We start from the raw sequence: 21498 nt of genomic DNA, 5'->3' as shown, positions 1-21498 counted from the left end.
CATTGAAGAAAATAGCTCTTGTACAGGGCATGCTCTCCCACACCCTGTATTTGACTTTGGAAGCAGTCCTCACAAACTCTTATGTAAATTCATCATGGTGTACTTTATTTACAGTGTCTTATGCAGCTTCATGTCCCATCACCATAAGGCCTTTACCAAGCTTCAGCATACCTCCTTGGCACTGCGGAGAGAGGTCTCACCTCTTCGAGATACTGGGCTCCTTTGCCCTTCCTTCTAGCTTTCCTGCCTCTCCTTCTGTCTTCCATTTAACAGTCCTCAGCTAATAAGCTGAATCCCATTGTTAACTGATTAATCACCCAGTCCTAATCAATTATCTCCCAATTTGGCCCATGCGGGGATGTTTACAAAGTGCAGAGTGGTGAGCCAGCCCTAGACTACTTTCACTCTGTCGCAGCTCCCAGTGGGAGCAGAGGTAGGTCAATGCTAAGCACTCCTATTGGAAGCAGACTTAGAAACAATTTTAGGATAATGCTGAGAGCTTTTGAAAATCTCACTTCTTCCTGTTGAGACCTTGCAATTTCAGCTACACAAGTGGCTACGGCAACATTGGGGAAATGATCAGTGTAGAGAAGGTCAAGATTGACCCAGTAGGTGGCACCATAGTTAAAGCCACTGCCCTGGACTTATTTTACAAACCTTTGCCACCTTCCTCCTGCAGATCTGCATTACATTCAGAACCGATCTTCATTTTCTTCCTTTCCTTTCTCTCATACAAGCATTCAAAGCACATTGTTTGATTTTTGAAAAACAAAATTAAAATCACAGAAGGTCTGTAGAGTTGCAATTATCAAAGCTAAGATATAGAGGGCAGGTGGAAATAGACATCCAGGAACAGGAGTTTGCCAGAAGTCTACATTATTTATAGAAAGTGCTATAATTTCTTTCTTTTTTTTAAATTATCAATCTTTAAATATAACAAAACCTAGCCTATGAAGAATTTTTGCACTAAAAATGGACCCAGATTACACAGAGTCCCACGCAAAAACTGTTTAAAAGATTCAGCATCTCTCGCTGACATTATGAACTGAGATATGTCAGAGTTCCATTTTCCAGTTGTTAACTTGTTTAATGTCTGCATCATTAACATTCCTTTTCTCTTGGAACGTATATAACCTGACTTGCTGGCACATGTCTGTGTCAGAACAGGGCTGGGACTTTCATATTATTGCCGAGGTCAATATTAGCACTTGCCATCAAGCACAGGCCTCGAAAGGTACCATATATTTGATTACTTTGTACAGAGTAACAGCTTGTTAGTAAATATTAGTTTGTATAGATGAATTATTTCCTTGAATAGTTAGCTTCACTCCTTGGCTTCTGTCCAATGTATTTACATCTCATTTATCCAAAGCTTTTAAACATTAGCAAATTATATTTAATGGATGTGAGAAGCTGATGAGAGTTTTGATAAAATATTAAAGTAGTTATGGCTTTGTACTCTATACTTCTTACTGTAAATAAATGATAAGTAGCTACTCAGTGGTTTAATTAAAAAGAACAGGAAGTTTATGCAGTCCTTTTTCTCACTTTATCCCATCTTTTCATAAGAGCTGCTACACAGCAAAGAAAAAAGGCAATTCTATAGAATCCTTTACAATGATAGGGCCGTAGACTGGGAGTCAGGAGAACTAGTTTCCATTCCCATTGTCAATAGTTTGCTGTTTGACTTTGGGTGAGTCACTTTACTTCTCTGTGTTCATTTTCTCTTTCTGGTAAAACTATACAGCAGACCAATTAAATTGTGTGATATTAGTAATATTTAAGGTTTAGATAGCATTTTGGCTCTGTAGATCTCAAAGAGCTTTACAACAATAATGATACACATTTTTAAAGCATTTGCAGACCTAGTTGTGAAAATTACTATATAAATTAAAAACATGATATGGTGGTTAGCTCAAAATGGTACAGGAATCTGGTGTGAAGTTCTGGCCCCATTAAAGTTAGTGAGGATCTTGCCATTATCTTCATTTGGGACAAGATTTCATCCTTGAGCTGTATTCTTGACTCTTCTATTGACTTGTTTTATAAACTTGGGAGATCACTTAACCTAAATTTCCAATCTGTAAAATATAAAGTGGGAACAATAATGCTTAATTACCTCACAAAGGTATTGTAAAGTTTGACTTTTGCAAAATGCTTTGAGATCCTCAACTGAAAGGCATCACATGAGTCCAAGTTTTATTACAAATAACCTCAAAATTACTTTTCTTTATTAACTTCAGTATTATGTGGGCTTTCTTAGTATGGGTGTTAGTCACACAGCTTCTGTTTCTAGTAGCTAAGCTCTTAAAATAACAAAGGTGTTGCACTCTTTCATGATCACAGTGTAATTTCACAAAGGGAAGGTAGCCTTACTGTACAAACTGGTTTGCATGCTGACCTTGCAACACCTTATCTGAAAGGACCAGCTCAAGTGCTATACAGAGATATGTACTAAACAACACCTTCATTCAAAACCTTTTCTTTTCAGTAGTTTCAAAGTTCACTGGTCCCCTATTTGAGAAAATGAAAATGTAAACACAAAGTTTCAGGCAAATGACTAAACTAGATCATGCAGTTGGAAAAGATACCTTAAAAGATTAGAAGTATTTTTTGCTTCACTAACTTGTTTTCCTAAGTATTAAGAGGTCATTAAAAACGGTATGTTTAAAAACATAAAACCATATGCTTCCAGGACTTGTGCCCTGAAAAGTGTTATTTATAGCTTACATATAAAATATGCTGTTCCAAACAGACAGATAATTTCTGTATTGGTAGTTTTTGAAAAATAAACTGACCTGCATATTTAGTTCTGTCTGACATAAATGCAGACATGGCAACATGTTCCATATTCTCATTGCCTGCCTGCATGTTGTAAAGCTCTTGTTTTGTTAGTCAAAGTACAGTGTAGTTACAAAGACAAAAGGGGTGATCCTGTGTAACATTTTGGACCATCAGCACTCCATGAATATGTAATAATAATTATAATAAAGATTTATGTTTTATCTACACTAAAAATGAGGTATGCTTATAACCCATTCTTTATTATGCCACTCTCAAACGAAGTCAGCCCCCAGGTCATGAAGATAAATTCCTTAGCTTTAAGGTAGCAATGACATAGAATAGTTTTTCTCTCTGCATTTAAAATCCAACAGTGTAACATTTTCAAATTACTATCTAAAAATGACCTACACAATTTTGGGGCCCACACCTGCATTTTCCTCTGCATCCAAAACTCTCACTAAAATAACTAGGCATCTGGGTGCCCAAGGAGTGAAGGACTGAGCCCTTGTCTAGAACAATATATTATTACACTACAATGGCTTCTATGTTTTATTACTTACCTAATTATAATTCACTATATCTGGGGAGTTAATTAACCCAGGTAAATGGAATTCTGGTGCTCTAAAGTCACTTGAAGTTGATGGACACATAGCCATGCCTTCTGCTGAAACCCACTAATCAAATATATGTATGTGACTCACCATAGAAACATCTCAACCAATGGCACCAGCGTGTTGAACTAATCCGTCATGTTCTGGCACATGCACAAAGTATAGCAGCAAAAATGACAGCACGGTAACGGCTGCTGCACAAAAGCAGAATTAGAAACATATTCTTTAGAAAACCATATATAAAATATACTAGATAAAGATATCCTAAGAAAAATTCAGGAAAAAAACAAATTGCTTGTGTATTATAGTAATAGTACTTATATAATGTTTTCCTCTGTAAAGGGCTGTACAAATATTAATTAATTAATGGCTTAAGCCCCAATTCTTCAATAAATTCAATGCAGACCCATGCCTGTGCCACATGGCACTCCATTGCAGTCAAAGGGGCTCTGTGTGGTCAGAGATCTGCCCACATGGAGGATTGGGCCCTTAGATTTGATCTGATATAGCATATATCCGCCTTAACAGCTGTGTTGAAATCTGATCATTTGTGGTGTGAAAGCCTGGCACCACTGAAGTCAATGGGAATGTTGCTATTGACTTCAGTGGAGCCAAGGCTTTCATCCATGGTGTTGTCTCTCCTAACCCTTGAGGATACATTTATGTGCTTTTAAGAGAGCAGTATCCATCTTTCTCTCTCACTCACATGCACATGCGTGTGTGCAGACACATGCACACGCACATCTAGGCACATATGTTTTTCACAAATAGAGAGCTATTTGGGACCTAATCCTACATTCTTTGCAAGCCCCAAGCTCCCATTGGCTACAGTGGAATTTGGAGTGTGCAAGGAATAGGGGATGGGGCCTTTATATCTAAAATTAAATATAAAACCAACAGTAACAAATCAAATACTCAAGGATTTCTATTATCTCTTTATTGTGTGTTGTCAAATTTCCTGATTACTACCAAGCTTTTAAGCATATTCAGCTTGCTTTTGCATAGCCGAATGCTTGTTAGCAAGTGTGGATCTGTGGTAGGATAAGATTTTGTTAACATTATTTTTAGAATAGTTTTAAAAACCACACACACAATATAAATAGACTTAAAGCTATTTGACTGGCTGTCTTCTGCTTCCATCCTGCTTGTTCTTTATTATTTTAAAGATATTTCATTTAAAACACTTAAGGGAGAACCTCCTTTGTGCCAAACCTGCTAACACTACAGTTAATGTAAATAGTATCACTCCCTCTCCACTTCTGCATCAGTGTATTCCGTAAATCCCCATTTCCCCAGGTCCCTTGCTTTTTGTCCTTCCAAATCTGTCACTCAGGAAATTATGTCCAGCGGGTGGGTGGGTGGATTTGTGTGTGTTAATTACATGATCATTACTTTATGGGAGCCGTCCAGTTCTGCTTTCCGTGTTTTACTGGTTGGTTTGTTTGCTTAAAGTGCAGCTCTGATTACAGTGAAAAGGGAGGTGAGGACTAAAACATGATGATTTGTTCAGTGTGTGACCGAAAACGGAATCTTTCCGTGCATACTTCTTTCCCTGTCTCTCTCCAGAACAAAGTGACCCTTCAGTCAGCCCCCGTGGGGCTTTCAGCCGCACAGAGAGTACAGAATCCATCCGAGCTATACAAACAAACAGGAGCGTTTTCTCTGTGTTTCACTCAGTCATAGTCACACACTCAGGGTGGTGGGGAGAAAGGGAGGAGTCTGGATTCCTGGTACAGAGAGGTGCAGATCCGATCCCTTGCTTCCTCAGAGCTCCTCCCAGAGTCGTGCAGCTGCCTGGCAAGTGCTTTCAGGAAGCAATATTTAAAACAGCTACAGTGTAACATGTGAGAAGCAGAGGGATCTGGAGGGCTTTGGCGCTGCGGCTCCCGAGGGCGGAATGAGTGGTTTGTCACGTACAGATCGGCAGGCAGGAAGGCAGGCTCTGAAAGCCAGATGAGGACTCGGAGCGCCGCACGCTGCAGAGAGCAGGCAGACGAAGGTTGTCCCCGGAGCACCAGCTCCTCTCCAGCCTAGTGAATCGACAAAACCCAAGGCACTGTCCTGCTTCACCTTCCTCCGTGTCACCCTGGGCGCGGCTGCTGCTGGCTCTCGGGTAACCCACAGGGCAACTTCAGGGCTGTGCTGTGACAGGAGAGTCAGGTATTGTGGAAACAAGCGCTCGGAGGGAAAGTGAGTGTCCGATTGAAACAGGAGGACAGTAAAACCCTGGGTCACCAGCTTAAGAGTCTTGTTTTAAAAGTGCCTTGAAATGAATCCCGAATGCGGGAGCCTCCCTCTTAGCTGAGCGAGGCTGGCGGAGCCGGACGTGTCACGCCCTCGGCTCGCCTGCAGAAGCGGTGCGGTTGCAGGTCACAGCTCGGTGGGGAGGGGATCTGCGCTGCCGCTGTGCTCGTTGTGGGGTTTGCTGCTGTGAGGCGCTGCACAGCTCTGGAGGAGGCAGAAAGCCCCTAGCTGACCAGTCCGGCAGTTCTTCGCTGGTTTTGTTTGTTTAAAGCAGTTGGACTTGCTTCCCCAGCAAAGCGAAGAGCGGTAGGTTTATATGATGGCGATTGCTAATTTTCAGGGGCTTAGTTTGCAACCCAAGCGATTGCCTCTGTGCTTCAACATGGCACGCAAGGTCTCAGCGCAGAGCCACTTGATTTAAACATTATTTCAAAATAATATTGGTCATGTCGTGGTGTTAGAGAGGTGTCTAAATATAGATGGCTACAGATTGTAATGCTCTTTATTCCCATTGGTTTCTGTTGTTATAGACATGTTGAGGAACTTAATTCTATAAAACAAGCCAATCTGTTTTAAATATATATATATATATAGCACAGACGCATAAAGTAGTTGAGTGAGCAATAGCTGTATTGAAATAGCATTAAAGATAGAGCTGAAAATGTCCTTAAGTCACCCAGTTGCTCCTCGGCAGCATAAAGCTCCTTGAACCCTTACATGCCACACAAGCTGCTAGAGTTGGGTGTAGCAGAATGCAACTTCCATACCCCTGGTTCCTCTTGTGTTTGAGGATTTAAGCCTACATCTGATGGACCTTTGAAGTTATTTAAAGCTTTAATGTGTTGTTTTATGGTTCTAGTAGAGAACTGATTGATAGTGACAGTGGAAGAGTAAAAATGTGATCCAGCTGAACTTGTGTTCTAGTTGGCAGACAGGTAGAGTAACCTTTAAAGTAACCCAAAGAACCTGAAATCAGAGGACACAACAGCATTTTCCTAATTTTATTTTCTTTTTCCTGACAGTTCTGATAACACTATACCCAATTTAATATGAAGTATTGGTAAATTGATATTTTACTGTAACAAAGATGCAACCAAAACTAGATCACTTTGCAGAACAGACATTCGGCATGAAAAAAATATCTGAGTTTTCAGGGGTTTTACTTCAGAATCAGTTACTCTCACTTGAATGGATATATATTGTCAGTAAATCATAATCTTTGATGTACGAGACAGTAAAATTTTAGGCTACATGTGGTGCGTTTGAATAGCTTTTAATTAAATGTAATCAAATATTATCAAACTCTTGGTTAAGAAATCAGCATTTTGTCTTCCAGTGACCCACTAGAAATGTATTATGTATTTGCATTTTGGAAACATTTTGGTTTTTTCCTGTTGTTAGTAATTAACATTTCCTTTTTTATTTTTATACAAATGTTTCTCTTATTCCTGAGCAATTAACATACTTCTTGATACCCTCTCCTGAGCAGTGCAGTTCTAGCTGGACAGTCCTGCAGTAGGCAGGCGAGCTTGTTGGTGTGTCACACTAGGGTGACTAGAGTGCAGTATGTGTGTATGAGTCAGACTGTGAGAGAGTATATGGGCATGTGGGACTGTGTGAGGCTGTATCCAGGCATAAAGTGGGAGTGTCTAGGCATGTCTGAGACTTAAGTGATGTGTGTTTGTGTGGTGAGAGGGAATGCTGGAAGTATTTGCAGTACTGTTTAAAGACTAAAGGTGAAATCCTGGCACCTATTGAAATTAATGGGAGCTTTGCCATTGACTTCAATGGAATTAAAAGTGTGTGTATGTGGGCGTGTGACACTGTATGAGAGAAAATGTATCTGCATGGAGAGAGAGAGAGAGAGAGAGAGAGAGATGTGTGTGTGTGTGTGTGTGTGTGTGTGTGAGAGAGAGAGAGAGAGAGAGAGAGAGAGAGAGAGAGAGAGAGAGAGAGAGAAGGAACAGTGCAGTGCTTACTTCTATAAAATATGAGCCAAAGCCCTGTTTAGTAATAAGCATCCGGATGGGAAGAAGGGCATCAGTTCTCCCTGCCCCCTCCCGGGACTGTGTGCGTGTCTGAGTGTGTATCCGAGACTCTGTGTGTGAGAAGACTGCAAGTGTGTGGTTGGGATTAATTAGTCTGAGTTTAGTTGGTTTCATGCTTTAGGTGCCTGGGGGCTATCCACAGACACAGAAGGGGGAGGAGTTTGCTATTGCTGTCTTGAAATTCTCTCCAGGAGTGATCTTGTTCTTGTCAACCATGAGCAATTAGAGAGATTAACTGTCTTGTTTTCCTTTCTGCCCTAGGTTGGTTCTTTTGAAGCTCTGGGAATTTGAAAGTGACTTGGAGAGAGCAGAATCTGTGTCTGATGGATGCTGAACTGGAGCCAGCCTGTGTTGTGCAGCAGGTCCACTGTCCAGGGATGAAATGCCCTCCTTCAGAGGACTTTCCCCCCCAGACAGGGCTGTCTGATAAGATCCCGCCAGTGAAGCCTTGCTTCAAGAAGAAGCAGCAAGTGCAGAAGAGGCTGGACACAGAAACTCTTACAGCTTTGCGGCCAATCTTCACCAGTTTGCTGGGAGCTGGGACCCTGGAAGGGGTCTTTGTCTCCAGAGGCCAAAGTGGAGGTCATAGCAATTTATGTGAACCCATTGTGAAAAAGGCCCTGGGACTCAATGCCCCTTGTCCCCAGCCAGGCAACAATGTGACTATGTTGATGCCAGGAGCTCCAGATGTGCAAGGACAAATGCCAGAGACCCATCCTCCCCCTGGCCACCCTGAGCAGGAGGTTCAGTCTGGGGTTCAGGGCTTCCCATCAGAAACCAATCCTGGGACTGCTGCTGATTCCATTAATGAATCATTCCAGCATCACCCTTTTCATTCAATCTCTGGTGATGCTGCCCCCTGTCCAGTGTGCCCAGACAAGATACTGGAAGGCTATATATCTGGGTTATTCCAAGAGAATAGCTGCTTGATGCAGTACAATTTGAACCCAAATGATGAATTCAATGCTGGGCTCTTCCAGGACAAAAGTGAGGAGGCTTCACTTGACCTTGTGTTCGAACTCTTGAACCAGCTGCAATATCACACCCACCAGGAGGATGGGATAGAGATCTGTGTGGATTTTCTGCAAGGCACTTGTCTTTATGGCAGTGACTGTCCCAAGCATCACACTGTGTTGCCATATCACTGGCAGATCAGGAGGACTGCTACTCAGACCTGGCAAAGTGTGACCAATGACTCCCAGGAGCATCTGGAAAGACTCTACTGCAACCCAGACAATGACAGGATCAAAGTGAAGTACCGGTAGGTAATTGCATTCACTCACTAGCAAAGCCAAGTGCACATGGCTAAACAGCAATTAAGAAAAATAAAACTGAATGCGGTTTCCCATATATTTGGGGAACAGATATTAAAATATGCCAATATTTATTGACCTAGTTGGAAAACCTGTGTAGAAAACCATTTTTTTGTCAGTTATATGCTGAGTGTTAAAAGTTCCAACACTAGAAGTGTTCTACCCTCCTCCAGAGACACACCACTACCAGACCCTTTAAATTATTCCTTCTCCTCCAAATACCCTCCTGTCTTCTCTTTATCTGACTTTTAGACTGAACTTTGCAGGGGTGTGGCTGTCTTTGTCTTTTACAGCATGCAGCATATTGTCAGTGCTACTCTAGTAATAAATAACAATACCTGGGAACAGCATATGTTGAAGGGAATTTTAGGTTGGGGGAAGAAGAATGGTGATAATCTGTTTGTTCAAGATCTGGCTATAATCCCAAACTCAGTCCACAGTACTGGAACATCTGAATACTTCTGCTAAAAAGATCAAGGTGATATTTATCAGACTTGAGTGAAACAGCCAGCTGACATGAATGGGGTCATTTCATACCTCTGCTAGGGTTCATAGCCCATTAAGTCAATAAGAGTGCCCATTGAAGTTAGTGGGAATACTCCCTTTTTAGTCAATAGCCAACCCTAAAAATTTAATTATATGTCTTCCTGTTTGCAGGCTGAGTAAGACAGACACACACAGGTCTACATCTAGAAGGTTTTCTTCATGCCAGAGGGATTAGAAACTTTTGAAAAATAAAAGCTTATATTCTATAGTAACTGGCAGGCGCAACAGAGAATGTTGGCATGGCACGTATTGTTCAGAACTGGCTCATCAGCTCCTGAATTCAAACTTGTCTCTGCATTAGGAACTACTTACTCACTTCTGGCTGTTTAAAGAGGACAACAGAATAACTGAGCATTCGAAGTGATTCAGACAGGAATGATACAGCAGTGCTTTCAGTCAGTGTGAATCCAGGTTTACCACATACATTCCAAATACATTTTTCATGAGTACATTCCAAGCAACTTTTCAAATTAAACAATTGGTCCATTCAACTTAGGGATGGTGTACATTTCACCTAGTAAAGAATGTTTGGTGGTAACTTAATTATTTGAATGTGAGCATTCTTATTCAAAACTTTTAAAAGTGCTATTCTCCAGCTTTAGCAATTTCACCTAGGAATGTCAAACTGCAGATTAGAAGTCATAGTTTCCTTTGTAGTCAGTGTATTGTTTTTCTGAAAATCAAAGACAAGAGGATAAATATTATTCGGATTCAGTTCTCACTTTGGGGTTGATCCCGCTCCCGCTGAAGTCAATTGCAAAATTCCCATTTACTTCTATAAATAGAATCCACTATATTTTAATTTTACAATGTTGTGGCTTCCTTTTTTTTAGGTAGTTTAAACTGTGTGTAACTGTCTATGAAAATTGAAAATAAATTAGCCAAAAAAAAGAGAGCATGGAAATAAAAACAGATCTAAGTAACTAAAATCTGAGCTCTGCTAATAACCAAAAAGTTCCTTGTTAAGTTTTCCTTTAAAAAAAAAGAAAAGAAAACAAACCTTCACATATTCCATTGCTACGCACATGAGATGGCTATTCTAAATCAGTGTGTCGGTGTGAATAATTAAAACAAAATAAAAAAACCTTCACAGCCATTTTAATCTTCCCACCTTCAGACTGTAAAACTGGCAGACTAATGTCCTCTCCCTTTACGCTTATGATGCAGATTTCCAGTCTGGTGAGTATTTTGGCATTTTGGTACATCGAGTTTCTGTCTAAACTAGTCAGGAAGAAATTTATCAGGATTATTGCCAAACACATTATGTTCTGTTGCCATGAGTAAAGTGAGAGAGGCAATGTAATCCCAGAAAATCCAGGAATGCTGGATCAGAACTATACTGAATGTTCTATAGCCAGCTAGAGACTGTGTTGCTGAAGTACAGAGACAGAAATGGATCAATTTTAAACAACAGCCTGTCTGTGGGTACTGTCCATTTTAGTTTTTTGGGATTAAAGAAGAAGGTAGCATATTGAGAGTATAAATAAGTTTAATGCCTTTTAGTTGCTAAACTTTCTCACTGCCGCTGAACAAAGAAAGCTGCTGATCCTGTTGTCTTTACCTCAGTGTCTTCATTGATTTTGGTGGGGAGTGTGGCCTTAGTCAATACTACAGAATTAGGCCCCAGAATAAGGCTTAATATACTATAGCAATTTGCAACATCTTGTATCTTTCTATTAAAAGACTTATGTTAAATGTTATTGTGGAATTAAGATCTAGCAAATGCTGTACATCCAACTATTTAGTTCCTTGAGAAATCTATCTACCTCAGAAGATAATTATCTGCATGAATCTAGACACAGAACTTACTCAGCATTGGGACTTCTAGTTTTGAAAAAGAATCTGATATCCTGAAAAACTCTATTAGACTTTTACGTTTTAAAAAAAAAGGCTTTTTAGGGGTTGTAGTGTAGGAGGAAGCTCTGTATGACAAACATCTCTTTATGTCAGAGAAACCTCCCAATGCTTTGGATATGGACTATTTGGGGTCAATATGAGTCTTCATGGAGTTCACTTGTGGTCACTGCAACCTGACTTTTCCTGTATTCCAATGCGATGTTGTGTTTCCTGGCAACAAGATGCAGATAGCGGCATGTTGAACCTTGCTGAGAGGCTCACAAACAAGCTAGAGCAGCTCATGGTTCACATGGTTACCACATTATTTGGCTAAAGCTATTAATCTCTTGTGGTCAGACTAGCTTTACAAGCCTATCTATGCAGATTGCATAAAACAAGGAAATGTCTGTTCAGCAGTTTGCATGTCCAAGAAAGGCCAAGCAGAAACCAACCTCACTAGGAACCAGAGGGTGGTAATTGTTTATTTCCCCCTTATTTTGAACATAGTTTACATGGCTTAGGTACTCATTATTACACTCTGTATCCAGAATATCTTCACTGTGCAGAGCTTCAAAAAAGTTCATAGATCTGAGCCACTGGCGCAATTAGGGATTAAGATCTAAATTAGAAATATATTCTGTAGGTATATATTTATACGAATCTTTCTCCTCATCAGTATTATGTTCTGTTGCTCACCTAAATACACATTCAGTTATTGGATTTTACCTAAGGGAATATGATCTTAAAATGGGAAATATAGCGAATGAACTTGTTTAATTAGTTCCTTGTAATAAGGATGCCACAGACTTTCAGTTACTGCAATTTGGCTTCCAATTGAATATATAATTTCATCATAAATGGGCTTTCTCTGTTTTGCTCTCTTAAATCTTCAATATGTTTGGATAGCAACAATTCTAAGGTAGCTGGGGATATGAATTTCTGCAGATTCAAAAATTCACAAGCACTTAGTCTTCTTCCTTATACATGTAAGAAGAGGCCCTGGAAAATGTCCCAATTCAGACTATGTATTTGAGAGAACAATGCCAAGTACCACTTTCCAGTGTGTGTGCGCCCAGGCTATGATATTTTAGGTTACCTTTCTGTAAAGGATAATATTTGGCTTCAGAGTAAGCAGGGTTGTTTGTTTTTTTCAGTGCTGTATAAATCATGCATCTGTTTCTGCAGAAAATGGAAAAAGTTCAAAGGCACTATATTAATCAGCTTTTCAGAACTAAATTTATCATTACTTATTGCATTACGTTCTTCATAAAACCACCCTGTAATATTCAGCCAATCCCTCATTTGGCTGATCATCCCAGCATCTCTGTTTAGAAAGGAGACATCCTTCATGAAGTGGAATTTCTAGCCATCAATTGAATTGTACTCGTCTTTCTTCTCACATTCCAAGTTACTGTGAGACAAGAGCTGCTCGTGGTGTTTTTCATTTGTTCATGTGACAATCCTCCATTAAAGGACTGGACAGAAACTCCCTAAAACTGGACAAAATATATATTAACATATGCCTCTGACATTTTAAAAAATGTTGTTAGAGTGTTTCCATATAGTTCTAAAGTTATTTATAGACAAATAGAAGCCTTTTACCCCTTTTGGGACTTCTGACTGGATCCATTTATTTGAATAGTTAAATTAAACAAGTTATCTCTCTGATCTGCACAGCTGTTGCGATGTATGAGATAACTCATTATGTGTTATTGATAATACCAGAGATGAGAGAACAGCTGAAATTTATAGTGCCTTGTGACTTCTTGATATTTCTTGAATACACACAGCTGAATGGATTTGAATTTATTTTTAAAAATTCTTTGCTAGAGAGAAAGCAAGAGAGAGACTCTAAGCCAGAAGTGTGTGAAGTGATTTTTTAAAATGTGTTTTGTGCTTTATGATAATGTAGGCCAATGAATTCTTATTTGCCACTCATTGTACTACCATTTACATATGAAATAAAACTAATTGGCTTCTAGCTATAAAAATCTGGAGATGTTACAAGGCCCATGCAGAATTGTTATAGGAATCAGCAGCAATCATTCATGTATTCCCTTTCTCCTTTTGCATCAATGAGCAGTTTGGAATTTTGAGAGCAGCTGTCACCTGGCTTCAGGTTTAGGTCAGTCTGTTCCTTGTGTACTTATGGTAATAAAACAATCCTTTCTAAAAACAAAGATTTATAAGTGTTAAATCAGGTTGCTTGGAAGAATTGTTTATAGGTAACCCAGCAGTCACAATATTGTGTAATTGCTAACCAGTGCAGTTCATTAAGGATGAATAGCAGAAAAGAATTCACTAAAATAGTTTGTTTAGTTGGGGCCTTTATCCTGAAGTCCTCTCTTAACTTAGACCAAATGCTTATTGAAATCAATAGGAGTTTGATATGAATATGGACTGCATAAGCAGGCCCTTGCAGCCAAATTTTTAAAAATGGCCTTTCATTTTGGGTATCTCAGTTGAAGGCCAAACTTGAGATGCTAAGTTCGCCACCCAAAAACGGAGGCCCCCAGAGTCAGTAGCCACTTTATTGATTTGTAACTGATCATCCACCATAAAATTCTAATACACTTGGTATAATTTTATTGTTTGTCATAAATCTAGTTTCATTTCAATATTCATGAAGTTTTGATATTGGGCAGAATTTTCAAAAGCACCTAAGTGATTTAGGAGACAGACTTCTAGTTGCAGAGGTGATGCATGGAGGTGGGGGGAGCATGCAGGATCACATGCCCCCCAGATTTGCAGCTTAGCTTGTACTGAGCATGCTCACATGGACTGAGCTTGCTCAGTAACACTGCTGAAGCCAGCTGCCCTCACTCTTTCCCCCCACTATTGGCAGGCAAGGGTCGTCTCTGCCTAGTTGCCTAAATCTCTTTTGAAAATTGGACTTAGGGTCCTAAATCACTTAGGTGCTTTGAAAATTCTACCCATTATATCTTTTAAAAATGAATGTATTGCTCTTGAAGCAGTTTGAAAGCCTTGGGTACTGAAGTTGCATATTCACAGAGCAGCTTCCCCAGTGTCACCTTTCTAATATGCCTCCATGTTGTTTTGAGAGATCATATTTAGTTGAGCTGGTCAAGAGCTTTTAGATGGAACAGTTTTCGATCTGAAAACGCATTTTTGTTGAAATCAGAATCTTTTGTGGAATCATATCAATTTCAACATTTTTGACAGAAAATGAATTTGAATTTCTTATTTTGTTTTGACTATCATTTTGATTAATTTTGTTTTGACTTTTCTATTTTAATAATGCATTTATTATATATATGAAATATTATATATTCTAATATTCTGAAACAAAATGATCCAACATTATCGAAGCAAAATATTTCAGTCTTCCTGAATCTCAAATTTTTCAGAATTTTAATTTCATGGGAAATTGTGAAATTTTTTTGAAATGTTGGAATTGTCTATGGAATGGCAATTCCATTTTCTAACAAGTTCTAATATTTAGCAGTGAGAGTTAAATTTTTCCCTTACCTGGTCAGTCCTTGGCCAGTCTGATGCGGCTATCAACTTGAGTACCTATTGCGGTAGTAGTTTACTTGATATTGACACCTTTAAATTGCAACCAGTGGGCGGAAACTCCACCACCAAATGAGGATTTATACTCTACCATCTGGGACTGTATTGCACACATATCACTAATATCATTCTATATAGGGCACAAGACAGCTTTCAGATTCTAATGATTTGGTTCTACTGATTTGTGTTAGATTCAAACTGGTAACTTAGAAGTGAATTATCAGTTACCTATCCTTGAAGGCAGTCCCCTCATCCTCAGCATTTAAATTTTCATTGGCTTCTTATCAGAAAAATGAAAAAAATCAAATAAGTTATAAACCTTGCATTGTTGTGGTTTCTTTTTAATTTCTCTCTGTAATATTTATACTTATTTGGGTGGTAAAAAAAAGAAAATGGCAGCTGATTGTACAAAAGATGTGAATACTATTGATCACTCCCCTTTCAGTGAGAATCCATATTTACAATACATTTGTTAAAGTCCACATTATAAACTATGAGGTTATAAAATAATTTGTGATCTTTTCTTTGCTCACATAGAGCTATAGACATTGTGTGAAACTCTAAGGGAAGAATACTGGCATATATAATGGATGGGAAAGTGCATCTAACAACCATTGACCCAGTTGTTAAGATTATTTATTCATTATTTTTCTTTACAAAAAAATGTCAGTTAAGAATAAGTGATTCATGGATCTCATTTGGTTCAGATATACAAGGATGAGTTTGAATTTTATGATTCATTAGCTTTCAGTAGAGAATCTCAACAGTCAAAAGTTGGATTGGTTTACATTAGCCTATTCCTGGGAGGTGCAAAGAAAAATCTGATAGTTTATTAGGCTTGATAGTACTTTGTGATGATAGCAACACACACATTAGAACTAAATTCAGCCGTTAAGTAGAAAGATGCAATCTTATCAAAGTCAATAGAGTTGTACTAATATTCCAGTGGGCAGAATTTAGCCCATTCTTGACAAAATAAAAAGATGGTCTCTAGATTCACTATGTTTCCAAATGAACAGGTCAGAGTTCTAAGGCTGATTGCTTAGCTGAAACCTTGCTTATTTTGCAAACGTATATAGTTACTGTTGCTAGGGTATAAAGAGTCAGGCAAAAAAGGGAGGTAAGGAAGGGCTCTGTTTACCTGTTTCCTAACAGCAAGTGAGAATTTGTCTCCTTGATTATACTTAGCTGTTATATTCTGTTTATTTACTGGGAACACCCTACTTGACCAATGATGATGAATTGAAGGATAGGCATCACAAGGAATGGATCAAACATGAGACCCAAGATGTTAGGTACAAGGTGCCCTTTTATTTGGCAGAAACCAATCATTCAGAAGTACTCTGATGAATGTGTTACTCTTTTTTCCCCTGAGTACAGTATTGTAATAAACCACCTCTTTGAGGTGAGTAGACTTACAGGCCAGATTCCACTCTCAGTTAAAACAGTGTAACTTCATTGACTTAGTGGGGTTATTCCTGCCTGTTACCTTTGTGAGAGCAGAATCAGATCTGTTGTTCCAGATTTTCAAAGCTTGGTATAACAGGTGCAGATGATACCCCACACTTGAATGTGAAGGGTTCTTGCATGTGCATTTATACAGCTTGTGCACATGTTAGATTTTGTGGGTTGAACAGATAGGTGTGCAGTCCTGCAGGTGCACCTGTTGCATTGAGCTTTAAAAAATTGGCCCACATTAGTGTTTGTTAATGACAGAACTTTGCACTTATTGAGTAGTGTTTCATCTGAGGATCTACAAATACTTGAAAAAATTATTAACTTTTAAATGTTTTGAGTAAAAATATTAGATCAGATTCATTGGTTCATTTGGGCTGCTTTTATCCCATTCTGGTGATACAAAGCAGCCATGAGCCCAGCCTATTGGTCAATTACTCTTGGTTTCTGACTGGTTTGTGTCACCAGAGTGGTGCAAAGAAACCAGAATATTCGAGTGAATCTGACCCATAAACTCTGCAGGCCATATCCTCAGCTGGTGTAAATCAGAGTACCTTCACTGATTTCAATGGATCTATACTGATTTACCCCAGCTGTGTATTTCAATATAAATCTTTGAATGCAAATAGAAGAGACAACTGGGAATTGCACACTGAAACCGAGTAGATCCAGTAATGTTTAGAAGATTTGCATAAGTCTGACATCAGCGTTGTATTAATTAGAAGCTAGAGTCTCATCTGAGTTACACCAGTGTAAATCTGGAGCAACACCATTGAAGTTATTCCAGATTTACAACAGTGAAACAACAAACTCTGGCCCACTCCTCTTCCCCCAGTTTGTGAAAGAATTAAAAAAAAAAAAAAAAAAAGAACATTTAGTCTGATGAATATTTGCAAAGCTTGTGGAAAGTAATAAAACTGGTTTACAGGCAGATAATAAAAGTTTTGCATCATGGTTGATGGAGGTTCAAATTTAGGGGTGAATTTTGCTTGCTGTGACATGTTGTCTCTTACTGAATTTTATTTACTGTATATGATCTGCATGGCTTACAGTCATAGTTGAGAGAAGCTGTGTGACGTGGTGAGAGGACAGATTAAGCAAAATACTCACCAAATAATTTCCTGCACTTCCTGTCACATGTCCTCTTTCATTTTATAGTTTAAGAATGTTGAAATAAAGATAAGATCATGAGTGAACATCATTTTTGCCATCTTTAGTGTTAGCGTTTGCTCTAATGCAAGATATTGCGGCTTTGGGGATGTTGTTCATTCCTCTGATAGGGAGCACCCAAAACCCAATCACATGCGCTACTGCTACACTATCAAAACCATGAGAAAAATTCTGTTTGTTAAGACTCATTAGAAATATTTGGCTTGATATTTCGCAACATTTTGCTAAATGAGGCCATGTGTTGCAATGACTGTTTTTTATTTGGGAGTGGGAAATACCTGAAAGGCTTTAAAAGGGAGGGAATAGCTCTACTGATCAGACCAGAGGACTTCAGAGTCAGGATTTCAGGCTCTAGTTTTGCCTCTGCCATTGAAATCCTGTGTGATCTTGGTCAAGTCACAAAACTTCTCTATGCCTAGCTCACCATTTGCAGAATAATGGGAATAATAATCATTAGCTGTTACTTCTGGTGGGGGTTTTAATTACTTATTTTTGGATAGAATTTTCAGATCCTGTGAGCTGTGATACTGTACAAGTATTTCAGTAAGAGAGGCCTGATTTTCAGAAATGCTAAGCCCCCACAACTCCCACTGAAATCAGTGGGAGTATCAGACACTCAGCACCATTGAAAATCATGCTGAACATGCCAGATATGTATTTATGACCTTAACTTTGGCCACTCAGGTTTGAAAATTGACCTTTTTCATTTTTTTTTTTTTTGGTAGATCATGAAAATATTGCAAAATTAAAAACCTGAAATATCTCATCCAGTCTCTCCCTTTGCCAAATCCAGGACTGGTGTAACTAGGTGCAACTCTGATGCGTTCTTGGAATTACACTTGCTTACAATAGTTTTGAATTTTGCCCTTTCTTTTAGTTTATATGGCACTACAGTTCATGATGTCCAGTCCTGCTCTTATTAATGTTAATAGCAGAACTTACTCTGCTTCTCATCTAATATACATATTTAAGGCCTGATTCAAAGGCTTCGGAAGTCATTGGAAAGATTCCCATTGACTTCAATGGGTTTTGGATCAGGTACTTACTCATTATGGTGTCTGGGCCCATATCTATTGCAATGGGAGCAAATTTGGACCCATGTCTTCCAGGATCTGAGGCTGTGATGCTTAAAACTACCAGCAACCTGGCTTAGAAAATCTTACTAAAATAATTCACTTTGCGTGAAATTCAGCCTCATACAGTGCAGCTTAAGTAGTTCATAAACTTTGTGCTTGCCATCTGCACAGGACTGGATTTCACTTTACAACTTTCCATAACTATTTGCTGTGAATAACAGAAAATAGCACTCACTTTAAAAATTGGCAGGGCTACCCAGAAGGTGTGAATACCTAACCAGTATTCTTGTGACTTATATTTGACTGAATTTGATTTAATCAAGCTTGCAAATTTTAGCATTTAAGAAGGACTTCATATTTGTTTGGAGACCCAGCTGATCTGTTGGTCTCTTGAATAGCTTTAGACTTTTGTTACTTCAGGGAGGAGCGGGGTTTAGTCACAGAGAGGAAATCAACACTTACATCCTTTTAGATAGTGTTTAGCTCTTAATCTTGCTTCATATCACAGCTGGTCTGATGGGAACTGAGTTTCATTTCCTGTACAGATCTTTGTTGATCAGTGCACCTCTTGTTTTTCTGTTGCTTAACATGTGGTAAGTTTCATGACATGTAACTGAATTTAGGCGCAGAGTTTAAAACCCACATACTTTTTCACATTACTTCTGAGAAAAAAAAATCTTAAACCTCTGTTTGTACATAGTATATTTGGTACAATCGCCTGGTTACAATGATAGTCCATAGATGGTTCACTCATTAAATTTAAGTTCATCAGGAAGATTAGAGGGCCATATTCCTTGAACAGAGCAACATGTGATTTTAATTTGCTTTTAGTAGGTGCATGAGAAGCTTTCTGTAAAGAATACAAAATAGACTTCATATGGCTTCATTGCCATTCTTTATGGATTGGGTGCAGAGGAACAGTGATCCAAATTCCGTTCTGCATTGCACTGGGGCAACTTCATTGAAGTCAGTGGAATCCTCACAGTCTGAGTACAGATTTTGGCCCTCCTTATGTGTATGCAATATACATATATTCACTTAAGATGTGTTCACTGAAGAGAGTATAGAATATTTATTCTTATAATGTAAATAAAATTCCATTAAACAGCCGTTTATAAAGAAAGAGCATGATATAGTAGGTGGTTAAAGTACAGGACAGGTTATTAAGAGGTCTCTTCCTAGCTCTGCAACTAATTTGCTGAGTTACTTTGAACAAGTCATTTAAGTGTGTCATCTCCATGTTTCAATTTCTCTGGATGTAAAATGGGGATAATAATATCTACCTACCTCATAGGGTTGCTATGAGGCACGGTTTGTTAATGTTTAATTAACTGTCTCAGTTGGAAGGTGCTATAGAAATACAAAGTATTATTTTATTATTGGTTATACATTGAACAGCTAAATATGCAATGGGAGTACCTCTTGATCCAGCAGAGTGTTCAAATGAATTTCCTTCTTTCCCAAACCTTTACCAAACTATCATCTCCACCATTCCCTTTCCTATTATTCCTGCTAGTGGCACTTCCAGATGAAAACTGAATAATATGAGCTGACCAACATTTATTGGGATGGTTCTTTGATCTCATCACCAACAGTACCCTTCCTCATAATAAAATATATCCAGGAATGATATTAGAACATGAAGGATTCTATTGCGTGGAATTAATCATTTGGGGAAAGTTCAAAGAGGGGCTGAAAGGGAACCCACTTTATTCCTGCTCCACTAGGATGGGTTTTAATTCCCAATCCAAACATTGTCCATTATACATTATGTAGAACCACTCTTATTTTATATCTACGTTTATCTGTCCTGCACTTCCCTGCTGCAATCTCACATTATTAATTATTTACATCAGAAATATTGAATCATGATCCTGAGGTTAAACATCAAGTAATTTAGGCTGAGGAGTGTATCCCACTCTTATTTTTCCTACATCACTGATTTTGGATCTTTGTCCCATGTTTTGGCTTTGCACAGTTGAGAGATACAGCTGTCATATTTACTTTGATCACCAAGTATCTCAGAGCTAAAACTAGGAATGTAATCCTGTATCAATCACAACTAATTTTGTTTCTGGGCTCTGCATTACATATGCTCGTAATAGGTCTTTTTTGAGTCACAGAAAGAAATGTTTTAAGTGAAGAGCTATTAACAGACAACTTTGTGGACTTGTGTTAAGATTGCAATGCATGAATACCAGCAAATGTTACAATTGAAAAAGCTTAAGCATTTCAAAATACGGAAATAGTTATAGAAAGGTAAGTAAATATTTAAAGCTATCCACAGCTTATATAGGCACTTAAATAAAATCCCCCAAAATACCCACAATGATTGGATGTACCACACAACCATGCACAGCCAGCTCTAGAACCTTGGCCTTTTAGCTTCAGAAATATAGCCCTGTACTATTATTGCTAAGCATGAATGCCATAGTGGAGTATAGGAGGACAATTATGTTCTATTTAAGCTGCAGCAAGCACCAGAGGGCAGACAAAATTCCCAGAACATACTGTGACCGTTACAATTAGATAACACTGATCATTACTAAATTTTCTTAATTACAACCTATTTTATCCATTAAGAAGAATGTTTTTGAAGGGGGAGGAATACTCTGTGTTTGAGCTGGATGCTAGGGGTTGCCAACAATTGTTAAGGAGCTTCTCCTATTGCTAAAGGGAGGTGAGTCTGGTATGGAAAAGGCTGGGAACCACTGAGCTACAGAAATACAATGAAACATTGGACACCAGTAAAAATCAGACTGATTTTTCAATAGTGAGCTAAAACTAAGAAATAATTTGACTAGTTTAATGCAAGCTTTGCAAAAAAATTCTCCTTAGCCTTCAGAGTAAACAGCAATTTTCAGGCCAAGCTATTTTTGCA

At 38.6% G+C, this 21498-nt stretch overlaps 1 protein-coding gene across 2 annotated transcripts in view; it reads left to right on the top strand.

The window, feature by feature from the left end:
* TIPARP (TCDD inducible poly(ADP-ribose) polymerase) overlaps positions 1 to 21498 on the top strand; it is a 54685-nt gene that overhangs the window by 16749 nt on the left and 16438 nt on the right. The window contains exons 1-2 of one of the 2 annotated variants that reach the window (XM_067548212.1): positions 5247 to 5555; positions 7949 to 8948. In XM_067548212.1, the coding sequence (XP_067404313.1) occupies positions 8011 to 8948 (938 nt within the window). In that variant the 5' untranslated portion in view covers positions 5247 to 5555; positions 7949 to 8010. Of the gene's footprint in view, positions 1 to 5246; positions 5556 to 7948; positions 8949 to 21498 lie in introns of those variants that run through there. The other variant, XM_067548299.1, reaches the window with a different exon arrangement.

This window comes from Emydura macquarii, unplaced genomic scaffold, assembly GCF_026122565.2.
Source record: "Emydura macquarii macquarii isolate MOO-44397 ecotype Brisbane River unplaced genomic scaffold, CSIRO-AGI_Emac_v2 contig_18, whole genome shotgun sequence".
Taxonomy (NCBI): domain Eukaryota; kingdom Metazoa; phylum Chordata; order Testudines; family Chelidae; genus Emydura; species Emydura macquarii.
This window is presented reverse-complemented; position numbering and strand designations above follow the sequence as displayed.